Source organism: Apteryx mantelli, chromosome 7 (assembly GCF_036417845.1).
Source record: "Apteryx mantelli isolate bAptMan1 chromosome 7, bAptMan1.hap1, whole genome shotgun sequence".
NCBI lineage: Eukaryota > Metazoa > Chordata > Aves > Apterygiformes > Apterygidae > Apteryx > Apteryx mantelli.
In genome coordinates this window covers 36,068,268-36,087,054 of record NC_089984.1, presented here as the reverse complement: position 1 = coordinate 36,087,054, position 18,787 = coordinate 36,068,268, and the positions used below count along the sequence as shown (strand labels likewise).

Here is an 18,787-nt window from a genome sequence, read left to right as displayed (position 1 = left end):
CTGTTCAAGAACATCCAGGCACAGCAGGCCAAAAACTTGACCTTTGGGCATTTGTCAGAAGCTCTCTTCAATATTGTATTTCAACTGCCATGGCCTGAGCTCACATCTCAATCCTTCTCAGTCACTTCCAATAAATCACCTCCACACAAACACAAATGCAGATTCATTAAACCTCAATTTTTAAGAATGAGGCAGGCCAAACAAGGAAGTATGACCTCAAAGCCTTCCACTTAAACAGCATGAATGAACTTGACTCTCATAAGGCCATTCAAGGTAATCTAAATTGAATATAGGCACCCATTAATATATAGTTGTTCTGGCCATACACAAGATGCTGTTGGAGTAAGTGTCAGAATAGTGATTAAGCAAAATATTTGCATTTTTACAGTGCAGTAGTCAAAGCACCCTTTTTATATTTTCATTGTTTACTTTTCTCCATACAGAAACTTACTCATTTTTCACTGTTGAGCTGCCATAAAATTCAAGCCGCCCAAACTGCTAACAAACTTGCTTCGAAGTTAAATTTGTGTAATTCAGATTCTGGTCTTTTGCCACATCTCTATCTGCTAGGAGCAGACCTGTAGGGAGAAGCATCTGACTATACACCTTTCAGAATTTTTGCTGTTTTGATTTTGGATTAGATCTGATCCCAGGACTGAATGTCCATTTATGGCTGCTGTGCTCTTGAGCTCATCTTCTGGTGCAGTTTCATCTAAAAGGAATACAGTTGATGTGCTCTGAGTCCTTTTCATGATGTGAGCCAAAACATAGGTGTGGATGATCAAATTGCTTCAAAGCACACTTCTGAGCCTCACTAAAGACTGATATACAATGATCAAAGTACCAATAAAGTTTCTCTTTGACAGGCAACTTCAGTAAAATCTTTGACTTTTTTCCTTTCTGCACCTAGTGCAAATGATTCCAGCACCAAGACCATTCCCACATCTCACTGGAACATGAAATACGCTGTGAGCATACAGTAGCTCTCAATGGATATTCCCATTAAAAATAAAGCCTTAGAGCCACAACTACGCTTTAATTTTCCCATTGCAAGATTGTTTCCTAGTGCATAAATGGGTTTTTCGGGGCCTGATTTGAACTCTGTTATTTAGACTCTTTCTTAAAGTGCTGATCCCCAAAACTGGGCACTATACTCCAATGTTATCTCACAAACGTCTGCCACAGAGAAAGGTCATTTGCTCTCTACTCAATATTCCTCTTTTCACATATCCAGGTGAACTCCAGGTTCAGAGCTGCAATAGAAACTCAGGCTGAAGTCAGTTCCTCCAGTAGAAGGTATGCAAGTCTTTCAACATTCTCTACTTTCTAAGCCAGACTGTCATTCTGCAGTTTAGCCTGCAGTCTTTCTTCCTAGATGTATTACCTTACATTGAGCAATACTAATATGACTTTAATTATGATTATTGATATGGGTGATTTATACCTCTCTAAAATGAAACTCTTTTTATTTACTGCACAGTAAATCTTACTGTCACCTGAAAATTTTATCATTAAAGGTTATATGTAATAATCAAGACTTTTTATAAAAATAATGGTTAACAGCAGACAAAAGCTGGTCACTGGAACTAACAAATGGGCTACTGTGTATTTTACAGGTAGCTATATATTGAGTTCTTTCAGTGAAACAGTTTTTAACACATTTAATGTGTGACAGGCTAGTTATTCCCTTTATGTGGTATAAAGTCAAGCTCCTTGAAGGAACCAAAGAATGTCTCCATCAGCAAGATCTGTAATCTTATTTAAAAACAAAACAAAACAAAAAAAAGCATACAACACATTGATAGTAGTTAGTAATATTTTCAGCTTTTGCAAAGATAGTCCACTTAACCCTTTTAAAATATGGAACTATGTCAACAATCCTTCAGTGTATATACCCAGTTTTTCAAAATGATATAGAAATCTGTATTAACTGTTTTGAAATCTCCTTTGCTCATCTGCAGTCTGAGACTGAGTCAATCTGAGACACGGTGTTCCCCGTATCAAGCAGAATTGATACTGGCTGGTTATATACACAGATTCACCATATGGTCACATCTTTCCATAAGTTATCTTTTAAACTGAAAACGGGTCAAATACTGCAAGAGCCACTGCTTTTGTCTCTCAGTCAAATCCCCATTTCTTTCTTGTCTTTATCTGGCAAAGAAAAAGACAGCAAATAGGTAATTTTAAGCCATCTTTTTTTCCTCCAAAATTACATCCACAGTGTGCAGTAGTAGGCATCAACCCATTCTGGTTTAGAACATCAGCATGGATTAGCCAGAGTAATATAAGTAGTATAGCCAGTGTAATATAAGTAGTACTCTTAAAAGGAAGTGTAGTACTCTTAAAAGGAAGTATTCTTCAGAAAAAACACTAACCTCCTTTATGTTGCCTGAATATTTTATATTAACCAGATTTCAAGGAAACAATAAATTTTCTGCACAGTGGTATTTCTGATACCAATCATCTTTACTATAATAAAATGAATATGTATTTTGTGCTAAGAATAAAGATATGACCATAAATTATTTGATTTCTAAGCCTAAACACTTAACTGAGTTTTTACAACTACGATTTCCTTGTTCCATAAAATGTACTATATATAATAATCTAGATACTAATACTGCTCTAACACTCAAAACCCTTCTCAGAGTACTTGTTCTGGTGTGAGAGTTTCTTTAACTGAGTTCTTCCTTCTCTGGTATCCACAAGATGTCGCCATTGTAAAAATATAAAAAAATTACAATATGAAATGCCCTTTTTTATATGTTCTGAACCATGTTATTTTAACATTTTAATCAATATAGTCCAGTAACAGAACTTCTTCCACACAGATTAAATATACTTAAAAAAACAAAATGTGCAACAAAAAGAAACATAAAACTCTTTGAAAAAGACAGAATTCAGGACAATAGTTTAGGAGGTGTGAAGAAAGAGCATTTAGATGTAAAATAACAATAAAACGCTGTAGCAAGTAGCCTCCCACAGGACTCCTGGAAAGTTTGAAAGCTTTATGGGTTTGGGTTTTTTTTTTGTGGGCTGGGTTTTTGTTTTTGGTTTGTTTTTCGGTAAATCAACTATGTATCCAAACTAGCTCATCTGGCATAGAATAATGAATAAATTAACTGAAGGTTATGTAGATTTGGGGAAAAAATAAGGAAACAATTGAGCATATTCTCTGAAATCCCACTTATTATAGGAAAGAATAGGAAGCTAGTATGTACAGAAATGCTAGATTAAAAGAAGGTACTAACAATGAAAGTTGGGGGGGGGGGTCCTGCATAAAAGTTCCACTCAAGACTGTAACGAAGGTCAATCTTAAAAATCATTCCACAGACTTGAGATTTTTTCTAGTTTCACTTGCAGTAATCTGAAATGGCATACAATCAACGCACAAGTAAATAGGTGGTATTCTTGCTGCAAACTCAATTCACAACTTCATTCTAGAAACTGACCTATCACGGTTTTTTTTGTTGTTGTTGTTGTTTTAAAATGCACTACAGTCATGAGATGTTTTTAAGGATTCAGTAGGATGTCTGCCGCTGCACTGTTTCCTTCCAGTGACCCTATTACTAATCCATTTCCTCCGGTGGATTTCTATGGGTGGACTGACTGTCATTTAAGGAACAACTTTATTAATTATTAACAAAAGAAATGTATTAATCCTCATTGTGTCTTTGGTATAACAGGTCTGACAGCTAATAGGAGTAAAGAATTAATTTCCTTTCACACTTAAAAATAAATAGGAATAAAAACAAAAGAAGGGGGAGAAAGGAATGGGAAGAGTGCCTATCAGCTAAGTAATCCAGAGACATTTTAGTATTTTTTGGGGGGAGAGAAATAGCAATTTCAATGAGGAGTAAGCTAATCCAATTGGGACTTTTAATAAGAATGGTAAATGCTAAAAAAATTCATAAGCATCTACTACAATTTTAATAAGTGGAGTAAACATTTAGGAGCTTAATAATAGACTTTTAATAAGGAACAGTTATGTATGGTATGGGTATAAAAAAGTTACTGGGAATATAACTAACTATAGCACACATTCTAACAGCACAGTACTTTCATTATTCCACAGTATTGTTCACATACACACTCCTGTATCATCATAATAGGAGATAGCTTACCTTCCTCTTTCATTAAGAGGCTAAATAATAGACAACAAAATAATGCAAAGCCAGACAGTGAGTATTCACTTCACGAAGCACTTATTTTATAAGTGCTGATCTAACATTAAGAAGGGGGGAGGGGAGGGATCAAATTACCTAGAAATTGAAAAATTAATAGAATAGAAATTAGGTGATGGAAGAGCTCAGTCTTTAGAAGTGCTCAGTATGCTCTTAATTTTTGAGTAATTATTGCCATTACACATCAAATTAATGATACAAAAAGAATGTCCTCCACAAAAACAATTACAGCTGATACTTCTGCAGCATCTTCAAATAGAACGCAAAGCTGTTAGCCCTTTATTTCATTAAAGTAAGCATGTCTAGGTCCACATAAAAATTTGCTTCAGAAAGTATTTTTTTCTTTTTTGTTTACTTTTAAAAGACATTAATTTGCATACTGGGTAAGATACATTAAAAGGTGTCTCTTTTTAAAAAGGATGACCTTGATTCCAAATAACAAAACCTTACCTTGCCAGCTATCATTGCAAACACACAGCTTCTCGCCTGTCAAATCACAGTATCCATGATCTGGACTACCACAGTTGGCTTTACAATACGGAATATCACAGGCTTCTCCCTTCCAATATTTGTCACACTCACAGTATACCCGGCTTGGAACAGACACACTGGTTGTACACTTCCCATGTTCCGAGCAGTTATTAGGACAAGAATTAATTCTGCAAAAATATATATAAAATAAGGCAAATGACAAACCAAGAGTTGATGCGAGTGGTTTTATCTGACATTATTCCAACAGTATTTGTTGGATAAAGCACCTTTTTCTGAAAAAATTCTAAAATACTGTTAAAATGAATGTTCAATCATCATTGTACAGACAACTGAGCTGAAAAGGAGCTCAACCAGGCTTACATACAAAGTCTGCGCTACAGTCAGCATCACAAATATCTGCTTTACAAGAAGTATTGAGAGTAAGCAGAGCGACAGGCAAGATCTCAATCTAATTTTCTGAGAGTTCTAGTTTAAGTAATCTCTAGTCAGTTCCTTCAAATGCTTATCTCTATGTACATTCACACTGGAAGTGACTTTAAGCAGTAGCTCTCATGAATACCACTTACACAGAGGAAGATCTTGGAATGCCAAGTGAATAAAAGGTACTTTTCCAAAAGTAGATCATTAATGGGCTTCCAAAGTAGCTTTGAAGAGTGAATGGGGATCCAAGTGGCAACTCCTAAGAACAAAGCTCTTCACACAGGAGGTGAGTGTTGCTTGAATTCTAGCACAGTTCACCCCCACTGCTGCAGGCAGTTCACAACTGGTCACACAGTGAGCAAACCTCTGAGTTAAGATTCCCAGTCTCTTAATTCTCCATCAGAGACATACAGAGGTTAAGTGGTTTTCCTGAGTGGCTTTGGCCCATTGTATAAAACAAGACAAGCTGTCTAACATTCAGGGAGAATAAACACAGAGTGAGAAAGTACACAAGATAGCAAATATCCTCTAACTGCCTAAAGATGGCACTTCCTCCTTAGAGCCCTTAATAATAGAGCCGCCTTAACCTTGCCTCCTTTACTACAGAGTCAGAAATGCTAAAAGAGGAAAGATTAGGCTGGGAGAAAAAGTCTGTGACTGCTATGGGATTTAGCATTTCTTTGGTGCAGCCTACAGAACTCCGATATCACAGGAAACTGGACTCTGCAAAATTATGCAGCCTGGCTCCAGAAGTACAGGAGGACTGTGAGCTCAAGAGATTCCACAAACAGAATGTGGATCTCAGGAAGTAAATGCTTGATGAAATCCAAAAAGGATTTGAAGTCTTTTCTGGCAATTCACAGGTAAGGATTTGTTTGAAACTCGGAATAAACTGTTACTAAAATCCCCTGACAATGATAACACGAACCATCGCCTGTAGATGTGAGCACCTGGCACCACTGTAAACCTTCCTTGCTCTTACGGAAGGAAGAAAGAGCTGAAAAAGCAAGGTGGGAATGGTTTAAGACTGGCTTTTGGCCCAGTGTGGTTGTGGTAGGATAGTTTGGAGACGTTTTCATTTTCTAAAGACTCATCTCAGAGAACTGTTTCTGTTACACTAACGAAAGAAGAGAATGTCTCTCCTGAAGTGGAAATGTCCTGAGGAGCAAGGGGGGTTGCCTAGTATATACATGGCATTAAAACCATTGTTGGCATTAACAACTGTTTACCACAGCTGACCATCATAGACTGGGATATCTCAGAGAGTGTGTTCTGTAAGGAAATACTCATGTCTTTCCAGGAATAGAGATCCCATCTTAAGAGTGGGCATTCTCCCTTTCCAACATACCTCAATAGTTTTTTTTAACAATTCAGACAGAATGAGATAAATGGATTCAGTGAAGTTGGAAGATTTCCTCAGAGATGCCTGGAATAACTACTGGTCTCTGCAGCTAGCATGGCATTTAGTCACAGATGCCACACTTCTGCCTTCCCCAAAATAAAGGCATCATGAGTGGTCCACCAAGATGAAGAGAAAGATGAAGTAAAAAAAAAAAAGTTTGATAACTGCTTTCAAACAAAGGAAAAAAGGAGGTAACAGAAGCAGAGTACAATCGATTAGAATGACAGACGAAACTTAATGCAGCCATAACAAGCAAGCATATATATTTCTTTTAGCATAAAAAGTTACTGTTGGCTCATTAAAAACCATTTTAAAAGTATTTACTACAACATTAGAAACAGAAAAATGGAGAAAGTATGATTTCATAAGTTATATGCCCCTGCACATGTAAGGGATTTAAAAACTGGCAGGTTTTTCCAGTTATTTTAAATCTTCCAAAATAATAATATAATTACACAGAGCATGCATCACATTACCAAGTAATAAAAGAATGTAGAACACACACACTCATTCCCTAACACTATGTCATATTTGCTCCCAAGACAAACAAAAAAGTGCAATAAAAGCTTCAGGAATAACTGAAGAATGTCTCTGACTACAGTAGAGGTAAGTTTGTCAGCTGATTGTATTTTACTGATGTCAATTGAAAAGAAATAATAGAGTATTCTTGGTGATGGAGATGCATTATACATGTTGAAAGAAGATAAAAATACCCAGTCTTTCAGACTGCCACTTGCAACACACCACATATTTAGAGAGAATTCCCAAACTCTGAATAGCTATTTATCATCTGGTAAAAGGATGGAAAACTGCTGCAAACAACAGAAGGAATTTTGAAATAGAAAACTTAACAAATACCTATGTTAAGAGTAAAGCTATGACCAGAAAAGCAAATAGGAATTTTAATGAATAAAGAATATGACAAAATATTTTATGTGCTGCCACATATGAAGTGTAGTGCTGACTACCACATCCCAAAAATTAGTATTTCGGAACCTAAAGGAATTCAAAAATGGAATAAGAATATCCACAATCATGGAAAAATTGTCACATGAAGAAAGCAACAGGGCCAAGCAATTCTCTCTTGAACCAAAGCACCTACTGCGATGAGACACTACATGATGTGCCAAATCACTTCCTAAACGAGACAGAAGTTGGAATCAACAGATGGTACATAAAAGAAGGAAGAGACACAAGTCTGTTGGATAGATCTCTAGGGCTGCTGACATGAAAACAGAGTGGAGGAAAGTGAGCATAGTTACACTAGATTAAAATTTGTCGTCAAAGAAACTAAAAGAACAGCCCAGATAGAAACTATGAATGCAGAAACTATGAATGCAGACTGAGGTGGACAATAGAGAGGAAAGTACCTGAAATACAGAAAAGAAGATGGCATGCAACCCTTGTTGCTGCCACAAGAATAAAAGGAGGACTTTGGTGAAATCCATAAAGGTACATTCAGCAAGAAAAATCAAGCAATAGACCACTCTAGTTCAAGAGAAGGGAACTGAGATGACAGCAGATTCCACGCTACAAGTATGTGCATTAGATAAATACTGGAAGGGGAAAACTTTCTAGTCCCATGTGGCAGGGAACAATTATGCTCTTAGGACATTCACGTGGATTGACTCAGGGAAAAATGTACTTTTTCTTTTCTTAAACCACTATGTTAACAATAATTCATCACAAACTCTGACCCCCTGGTTTTAAAAACTTAGCACAAGGCATAACTCCTTGACACTATTAATACAATCAGAAGATAAATACTTCACTCAGGTTTGCCATCCTCCTAAAGGGAATGATAGGCGAACTAACAAAGTAATAAATTTTTAAAAATACTTACGAGTAAAAAATGTTAAATCCTGTTAAGTTATAAGCAGCATCACTAAAAAAGTGTAGCAATGCATAGCCAGATGTAGTAACTACTTCAGGAACAGTTTCATTTCCACGCACTTCAGGGACTATTAGACCACTGGAAAAGAAAATGAGAATAATGTTTTTTAATCACTCTGGAAAAAAGAAAATTAAGAGTTAGGCATTCAGATTGTTAATTATACAGACAACATAATTCAGAAATCTCACTAAGAACATTTTAAAAAAAGCATACAGTGTGTACAAAACTTGCCCACACCTCTGCTAGGTAAGGTAGGGCTTCGGAGGGGGGGAAGGGGAAGGGAAACAGGACAGAAATCAACCAGTAATACAAAATTTCACATTAGGGTACACTGAAGGCACATGTGCTGTCAATGTATTTTTTCAAATGAATTATCTTAATTCGGGGGGGGGGGGAGGAATCCTTCAGGCTTAAATAATTAAGTGCTTAACTCACACAGTTTTTCAAAATTAATTCTATTTCCACATGATATTTGTACCATTAAAAAATTTCTCTTTACCTTATTAAAACAATTTTAAACACTGAAAGTATATTTAAATCATTTCCATGAAAACAGTAACTTCCAATGGAAAATAAAATACTTTTAAAAAATTCAGAAAGGTGTTTTCCATTAAATAAACACTGAAATGGGGGGGGGGGGAATCAATACATTACTGTATTGAAGCAGAGAAAAAGGATCAGCTGCATAAAACAGTGCTACATTGCAAATATAAATTAAAAGCTACAGAAATCCCAAGGAAATTTTTAGAAATTTAATAAGGAATACAAAATTATCACCTAATAATTTTTAATCACAAATGGGAAGAAAAAGATTCCTGCAAAAATAGGAAAAACACTGGGAACAACCCAATGTTAAAAATTAAGAGAAAAAAGCAAAATATCAAATATTTTCACGAGAGAAAGAAAATACAGTGGGAAAAAAGTATAAAAAAATTAATCAATAAACTGAAAAAAGGCACTTCAAGTAATGAGCAGAGGAAGAGAAGGAGACTTTTAGGAACCTCATCTTTTCTTCTATTTATACTAGCAGTCAGGCTCCTGAATGATAGTGCTTGTATGTATACACACACACGTGGGTGCACACTCAAATGTATACATACACGTGTGTACACACACACACTTTTTGTTACATTTCTTAATTTATCTTCGGATACCTACTGAGTGCAAAGCTAAAAACTTTCAGATTTCAAAGGATTAAGACCCTGTGCCTCCATTCCAAGTGTCTAAGCACAGAACATTAAATATATTTGGTTATTTTCCATACAATCTAATAAGCTACAGCCTGATTGCATAGAGTATTCCTTCTAGAATGTTTCACAAAATTTTAATGGAAGAGTAGGAATAAACCAATTGAATTCAATAAAATCCAAAAATGGAGGGGGAAAAAAAAAGTTAAAATTCATATGCCCTGCCTTTTGCCTCTCACACATAAGAAATGCAAAGTTTTAGAGCATGGACCTGATAGTTTGCCTCAACTGTTTGCTGTCATTTGAAAGCCAAATAATTAGTCATGATTCAGTACTAGTTGTTATGCTTGTTCCCTAATGTTGCCGATTTCATGTTTATTTCTAAACCTTGGCATAAAGTAATATTATGATCCTATATAACAAATATTAACTTGAATAAAGGATCTAGTTGTGTGACAATTCTCATAACCTAATGATAATATTAAAAGCAAAGACCTTCCATGATTTCAGTACATAGCAAATTTGAGCTCTCCTCTAGGACTTTTAATATGATAGAGCTGAGTATGACCCACCAAGATTAGTCACACCACCACCCAGTCCAGCAGTTTAAGGACATATGTTACAAAACTAATGTTTAAGATAACCTGCATCTCAGATGCCCTTAACAAGTTGCTTCACCAATAAATTTAAAGTCATTTAGTAGCTGTTCTTTATAACTTACACACAGTGCAGTATCTTTATTGCATGAGTTGCAAATTGTGATTTTCCCTTAAATAGGATAAGTTACTGATTTTATTGACCAATGCTCCATTTGACTGACATTAAAACTTAACAGTCAATATTGAAAACCTACTGGGAAATAAATTTCAGATTTCATATCTATGAGCCTTAATTCTCCATGCAATGTCAGCATTAAGTACAAGCCACATAGGGGATTTAATGCAGTGATCACCTAATGAAAAACAGTAGTGTTATGCTATCCTAAAATTCAGCAACTTATTCTAACAAACTTGCATGCATATCCCCTTGATATTAATAAAAGAAAGCAAACTAACAAATTAAAATCTCTAATGTCATTCTTTCCCTTCAAACCAAAAATATGTCTACATGACTACTGATAATAAAGGGCTAACAAATAAATGTACTCACCTGAATACAGCTATTAAAGGTGCATATATTGAATCTCCATCATATACATACATATGGTCCCAACTACATTCTGTAGCAAAATGATTAAATCTTAATCTTAGTATTGCATTAGGACTGAAAAAAAGAAATAAGAGAATACTGATGTAAAACATTACTTAGCAGAATTATGGGCTCATAATGTACAGAACTTACAACAAAATACATCATGCTACCATAACTTTATTAGAGCACTTTAAGCACTAGTAAAACACCACAGAGTTAAGTAACAAGACTTAGGACAAGCAAATATTTCATTTTATTTCAAAATACTTTAAAAATAACATTTACAGTCCAAGGCTAACAATCCCTAGTGTTAACAAGGAACTTATTAATTTCACAAGGTTTTATCAGTGTTCAAAACCACAAATTTAGAGTCATTAAAATATTCAATTTTAATACATTTATATTACTTTTACTTTCATATGTCAGAACTGTCAGGTTTAAAGGAGCTTTCAAAAGAAAACAATCACCTACAGATCCTTATTCTAGCATTGTGCTAGGGATGGAGAACAAGAAAATAAGAATTAAAAACCTTAAAAATTTTAAATAGCAAGCACTATTAATGATGAAAAGCAAGAGGGTTTTTTTTTTCCTATTTTTTCCCCAACTTCAAAGCCTGAAACTACTATTTAAGTAAGTATGAAAATATTTCTGAATACATTTCAAAATGTGTCTTTGCATGCTTGTTATTGTTTCATGGCACAGTTCTGCAGCATGGATGAACACATGATTTGCTGGCAAAACTTAGACAAGATTAATCCTATTCAGGACTAATTTAGCAACCTAATTTACAATAAACAGACCTCAGTAAGAAACCAGTAAATCGGTGTTGTTAAATGAAAGGACTGCTACCACTCATTCCAACAAAGGACTATAACTTGCCTCTACTGTCTCCTGCTCTGCTTAGAGATGCGTATTGTAATGGTGTGTCAGATGGCAGGAGCATTTAGTTTGCTTGTTTCCAGTTTATCATGCTCCAGGGTGTATCCTCTTGAAGTGCTTCAGCGCATGAGCAGTGGAAAAGAGCTATCTACCTTGTCACTGCTGCTGAGCGCTGGACCACAGCTGAGTCTTCCGGGAAGAAGGAAGAAAAAGGAGACTTCCTTTCTTAAAACTAGTTGGGCATGTACAACCTGGCAGAACCATCTCCAAAACAGGGGAGAGGAAGAGAGAGGGGGCAAGCCGGGAGCCTGCAGCATGACCCGCTCCCGAGCTGTCTAATAGGAGATGTCTGCCTGCAACAGAAGGCTGGACTTGAAAAACTGACAGAAACAGTACCCACGCCGAAGGCAGGCAGTGGTCAGGGGCAGGTTTGCATTCAAGCCTTTCATTCATCTGCTTCACCCTGCAGTTCTGAGCTTTCCTCATTTTGAATGTCATCTTGTTGTACTTTATACTTGTGTTTTTATTAAAAATATAACTCTGATGGGATCCTGAACTGGCAATAGCTTTTAGTGGATCTGCTCAGTCCTTTTCATATAGGACCTTCCCAAGAGAGACAAAAGGCCTTTTTAAAAGTGAAGTTTTACTAAGTGAAACTAGAATACTTGAATTTTTAAACATAGAAACCTCACGTATCCAACTAATTGTCATTAGACCAGATATATTCTGTACTTGAAGCCACTCCTGATTTATCACTGAAGAGGATGGTAACAAGTTAAATAATAGGATTCTGTAACCACATTTGGGACATATGTAAGTGTAGCCAAACAGGCAACATAAATTAATCATAGGATTTTGAGAGCTTGGAGCGTTGGCCAAATTCCAGTATCGGTCTGACTTTCACCAGCAATTTGAATAGGAATGGAGTTTTGTCAACTCTGAGTAATCTTGAAAAATCCTACCTTAACTTCTTTTTATCTTCATAAGACTGAAGCCAAAAAAATATTTCTCTTTACATTACAACCAGATGCTTTCACAGATTTACTAAAGAAAAGTCAGTTCTTCAGATCTCTAGAATACACAGCAGCAAACTATCAGATAATTTAAGCTACAAAAACAAATACTTACTATCCTTCAATTAACCATGTACATTTAGTTTTATATTTATAATTTATTGGTCCATCTGTTAAATATCCAGAAGGTTCTGTTAACCTGTAAGAGAGGAAAAAATATATATATAGTACTGTAATAAGTCAGAGACATTTCTCTAAGCACAACAGAATAGGCACATCATCAACTTGATAATAGATTCTTTCTGGATGGAAAGAAAATTGGAAGCAGGGGGGAGAGTTAAGCGTATTTTCATATTTCTTGTCAGGTTTTACATACCTCATGTTTTGTTTCTGCTTATAAAAACAAAAACTTTGATTACTCTACATCATTGATTTGTTTTCTTTCCTCTATCCATTTTTCCATCATATAATACATGTAATTTTTCTATCTCGGTAGCAAGCAAATACTACACATAATTTATATTATCCTTTACATGAAATGGATCCAAACAAATGTAAAGGAGGGTAGGGGGAAATGTTTGTTTTAGGAGTTTTTTGTTTTGGTTTGCTTTGGTTTTTGCAATTGATTTACATCTTACTTCTGAAAGTAGCCCACAGCAACAGTGGAGAAACTGTTCTAGATGTAGTGAAATAAATGGATACATTACAAATTTAAATGAGAAAATCTGCCAGTCTCTCCCTTTTTTTATTCCTGGGCAGTGATGATGAGATGTGGGAAATCAGATTAAGACTGGACAATACACAAACTAAATAAAATGAACACAAACAGCTATAGAAGGTCAGATCAACACGCCCACATAACCCAGTGTCCTGTCTCTGACAGTGGCCTACAGTTCCAGGGAGGAATTTAAGTACATACGGATACTCCCCAAAATGTTACAACACCTTCAACGACTTACAGCTCAGGGACATTCTCTGCCAGAGGTTGAGCCTCTGTATTTTGGGTTATTTTGTGTTAACGCTTCTTCCAGGAATTTGTTTACATAAATTCATGTAAACTTTACGCACCCAGAATTTCCTGCAGCAAAGAATTTCCCATGTTATATGAAGAGGTATCTGCTTGTTTTTACTTTGAGCCTACCTCCTGACAATTCCACGTGACATCCTCAGGTTTGATACTGGAAGCGATGGTGAACGACAGTACTCTGCTCACATTCTCTATCCCACTCAAAATGTAATGATCTGTACCGTAACTCTCCCTTTATCTGCTGCCCATGTTCCATCCTGAAAAGTTCTAGCTCACCTGGCTGTTTCTTATACGGAATAATTTGATCATCCTCGCTGCCTTTATTTAACATATCTTTTCTACTTCTCCTGTACCCTTTCTGAGATGCAACACAGAGATGAGCCCATAGTATTCAAGCTGCAAGCGAACCATGAATCTGTGCAGTAGCATAACGATGATTTCCATTTTGGTCTCTATTCCCTTCCCGACATTTGATTTGCTCTTTCAATCACTACTAAGCTGACATTTTTAACAGAACTGGCTGCACTCTTTTCTGCGTGGTAACAGATAGTTCATGATCCATTACCATATATGTAAAATCAGGACTCTCTTTTCCCTTCATGTCTATTACTTCACATTAATCTCTAGCGAGTGATAAAACAGCAGATGAAATTCTATCCTCTACTACTATAATGGCTTTCTGGAATAGCTAAATATCTTCAGCACACTAACTTCACTATTCACCCCATTTTCCACATCCTTTATGAATCTGTTCTACAGTTCAGGCCTTAGCACACCCCTCTGGTGACCACCCTCTACTGGGAAAAATGACCACCCTACCCTTTAAAATGTTAGGACAGCGATGACTAACCATATAAATACACACTCAGAAATGCTCATTTCTTTCACTGCAGTATGATTCACAGTAAGTATCACTGAATAATTAGAATAATTTTCTTTACAAAACAGTAGACTAGGTGTAAGTAGCTCAGTGGGAATGCTGGGCAAGCTGACCAAATCCCCGATAAATTTTCTTGGAATCTAGCTGAACTGGAACTTAATATCTGCTATCTTACTACCTCTAAAGCTGTATCCCAGTGTGTACTGATTTAAAAAAAATCACTGTCATGTCTATTGGAAATTAATCATTGACATTTGAACTCAAATCAAACACTAATTGCATACTTTTCAACAGAGGTCTATAGTTCCAAACATAAAACCATGAACATGTAGAAATGAATTAAAAACAAGAGAGCCAGAAAGAAGAATTTGTGAGAAAGGGTCCATTTAAATTTTTTTTTTTTTTTAAACAAACTCCTTAAAGGGAAGCTAGTTCTTGCTGGACAGACGTTAGGCATACTGCAAGCTCCTCTGTTCCAATTGCTGGTGCTTTGAATGGAGATCCCCCCCATCACTTCAATTCCTTTTTGATGAGATTGGTTAAAGGTCTGTAATATGGGAAGCTGTCCAAATGACTGTACTTTGAAATATTTTCTAGGCATAAAAGGGATACTGGTACGGTGTTTTACGTGTCTGAATAAAACGGTAGAAAAGCAGATAAACTGCTGGTAACATGAGTGACAGACTGGGAAAAATAAATATACTTCAGTCAGTTGACAGCTGAATGAAAACATCCCTAGTAAAACCTAACAGGTTGAGTTGGTCTGAATGCTGTGGTGCACCACTCCTGAAAAGCAATGGTTCTTAATGAGTGCTCTACAAAGGCTGGTGCACCACATCGGAAGCAAAGCAACGCGAGATATGAGGCATGGCTGGTAACTCCCATGCTTCCCCTGCTGCTTGCTGGGAAAGAACAAATGATGCCAACGGGGAAAGGCCGAACCATGTTCCTGCCAGTTACTCCAGTGTGAATCAGTGCCAGGCTGCAAAATACTTTTGCTTGAAGAAAGCAAAAATACAAGCAGTTTTTAAATTCTACAATACTACTTTTTGCTGAGAAATATCAGCTTTATCTGAAGATATACTTTCATGCTTATATGCAGGAGAAATAGGTCTTGTAAAGTTATTTCTTTCTGTTTTACATGTTAAGTTGTTTGGACACCGATGAACATAATACCAACCTATAACTTAGTGACCTAAGGCATGCCTCACTGATTTTGGGATCAAGCTGGTATGGATGCTTAGCCCCTAGAAGAATCCTAGTAGGCCCCGAAACAAAACTGATTACGGGATCAGATCCTATGTTTGAGTGTGGGCTCTTTTACTACCTTGAACTCATTCATTTTATGGGAAAAGGGCTGTACTGCATAAAATTCCAGTCAAAATAACTTAAGTAATTCTACTGCTGTCATATGGTTTACACACAAATGTTAGGTCTTCTTATGCGGCAAGACACAGAACAGTTATGTTGCTGCAATAAGTGCAAAATATCACTGGCATTCATTTACATTCATGACCAATGTCTTCCTGCTAGCTATATAATGTAATGAAGGTGACTTATAAGGACTGTTTTTATTAGACCAGCCCTTTGACACTAGCAAATTGCCAACAATTTCTCTTTTCACTAGGCTGATGATTTTTTAATAAATAGTTTCTTTAGGAAGAATAGATAACCTTTGATGATGTGATTTCACTTCCCTGAAAAAAAATAATAATTACAAGAGCATGACACTGCTTTATAATGATGTTTGTGGAAAATGGTAAGATAAAGGGACTGTTCTATTTAAAATAAAGCAATACCCCTCTGTTTTGCTATGCCTTTAAGTTTCCTGCATTACATCAAGAACTTTCCTGTATCATTTTTCTTTCCAAGTGTTATCAAATCCCAAATCCTACCAATAACACATAGATTAACAGCATTAGTTTTACCTAACCTCTTACCAAATCACGTAAGGGCAATATTCTGTATGATATAAAGCCAAGCATTCATGGACTTGGTTTTGCTCTGTGACTGACAGTGACCCTGTCAACTAACCAAAATCCAGACGGGCCAACATGACTGCACGCTCTTTAGTCACAAGTTCAGCTATAAGTTCCCCCTCTGGGCACATACACAAGATGTACTGTCACATAACCAGATGTTAACTGGATGAATGAGACGTTTGGTCACTGGCAAAGGAAGGGCCCTGTGACCACCCTTAAGACAGTAGCACAGGCAGGGGAATAGCCAGAACCAGGCCTACAGACAGCACCTCGCTCCTACCGATACCTGAGAAACCTTCACGAGAAAGCAGACAGCAAGAGCAATCTGCAGGGCCTGCTTAAGCGCCAAGGGTTTGCCACGCCTAGACTTTCCCTTTCTAAAGGGTATGCACAGGAGAACAGCATATTTTGCATATTTTTATTTTAAATTGCAGGCCAGCATTCTCATAAGCAGCAAGATTTATTAGCTGGCAGAGTTATATTAAAACCTATAAGGGATAACAAGCACATGCCAAGGAACATTTCCCTTCCACATATCCAATAAAACTGAACTACCATGTTCTAGAAAGAAGACATGATGCCGTACAACAGAGTTAATATCAGAAATATCGGTAACAGATTAGCCACTCACCAAGCTAATTAGTAATAACGTACACAAAAGATATGTGGTACCACAGCTTGTTTAATCTAGTAGTCAAAAGCATAACAGAAAAGCAAGGGCTAAAGGCTAAAGTCAGCACTGCCCAACTGAAAGAGAAGCAAAGGGGAATTTAAATGGAATACTACCACTGTTTTAATACAAGGGTAAATATAATCGAGTTAGAATTTAAATTGGTAACTTATTTATATTTACCACTGTAGAGACTTGATATCAAAAAAAAAAGTTTCTGAAGCTCAGACTTTTAACATACTTACTTTTAAAAGAAAGAAGAGCACAAACTACGTTACTTGCAAACTGTTGTCATTAAAACACTTGTGTGAAAATCTTGGCATGAACAATTATTAGTCTTCCATAGTTTTCCACTGTAATTTATGCTATACTGTTTTGGAAGACAGTTTAGTTACCAATTCACAGGCAAACAGTTTCTAAAAAGTCAACTGCATCAATAAATTAACACAAAGTATAAATCAATTTATTAATGATACTGTCAACATTTGCTAAATGCCAAATGGAAAAAGACAGATTCTATCAAGCAGATGTAAAAGCTCATATATTTTCCTTTATAGTTCACCAGATAATGATGAATTATAATACAGGCATATTAGAAAAAAACAAAGCATAAAACACACTCATAATACTACAAATATTCACTGTCAAACAAAATAAAGTTTTGGAGTGGTTTATTTATTCTGCATTATTTGATGTCACATTTTTACTGATGATAATCTAGTAAACAAATCTATTCAATCACCTAAGGTGTTTTAGTAGGGATTAAAGGAATCTGCTGGCAACTGAACATGTGTAATCATGAAGTTTCACTTTACCGCCCACATCAACATTTCACTAATTTTGCCTGGATTCCTGAATGAATGTCATAGATAAAGATGTATTTTACACAATAAATATTATTATACCATTGGCTAAAATTAAATATATACTCCCAGGTCAATTTTAGGAACGTGTTCAATAGCAGACAATGACATTTAAAAATAATTCCATAAATTCTACCCGAGTTTATTGCTTTAACATAATTTATTCATTTAAAAAGTATATAATAAAACACAAAGCCCTAATTCTTACTAAGGTCATTGGAGAAATATGGGAAATTTTATTATAGATGATACACCTAGCTCTACAATTAAATAGTTTAATCTTTTTAGCAGTTAGCGATACATTCTCTGTAAAGAAGGGAAGTAAATTGGTACCTTTGTAATAAATGCATTTTTACACACAAAGCAGCAGATTTCCTTTTCAGGAAGAAAAATTTCCCCAAAAGACTCGTGTCTTTCCTATTCTGAACAGCATTTTTTTTTTCCAAATTCTGTAACAATTAAGCAAAGTGTACATCAAAACCCTGTTCCTGGCCAGCCATCCCTTCTATCAAATATACATACCATTCTATTTTTGCTTCTTTCGTGCTGCCTTTTATATACGTCAAGTATTCACACTAAACTGACTGTGCTGTCCCTTAAATCTTTCTTGAAGATCTACTACATCAGGCCTTTCTAGTCCAATAATCATGAGCAGAAAAATAGTGTGTGAAGAGATGAAAAAAAAATCATAAAAGTTATT

At 35.9% G+C, this 18,787-nt stretch overlaps 1 protein-coding gene across 1 annotated transcript in view; it reads right to left on the bottom strand.

The window, feature by feature from the left end:
* ATRNL1 (attractin like 1) overlaps positions 1-18,787 on the bottom strand; it is a 565,377-nt gene that overhangs the window by 501,885 nt on the left and 44,705 nt on the right. The window contains exons 2-5 of the mRNA XM_013948667.2: positions 12,781-12,864; positions 10,732-10,845; positions 8,345-8,473; positions 4,638-4,846 (exon numbers count right to left, since the gene is read on the bottom strand). Of these exons, the coding sequence (XP_013804121.2) occupies positions 4,638-4,846; positions 8,345-8,473; positions 10,732-10,845; positions 12,781-12,864 (536 nt within the window). The remainder of the gene's footprint in view (positions 1-4,637; positions 4,847-8,344; positions 8,474-10,731; positions 10,846-12,780; positions 12,865-18,787) is intronic.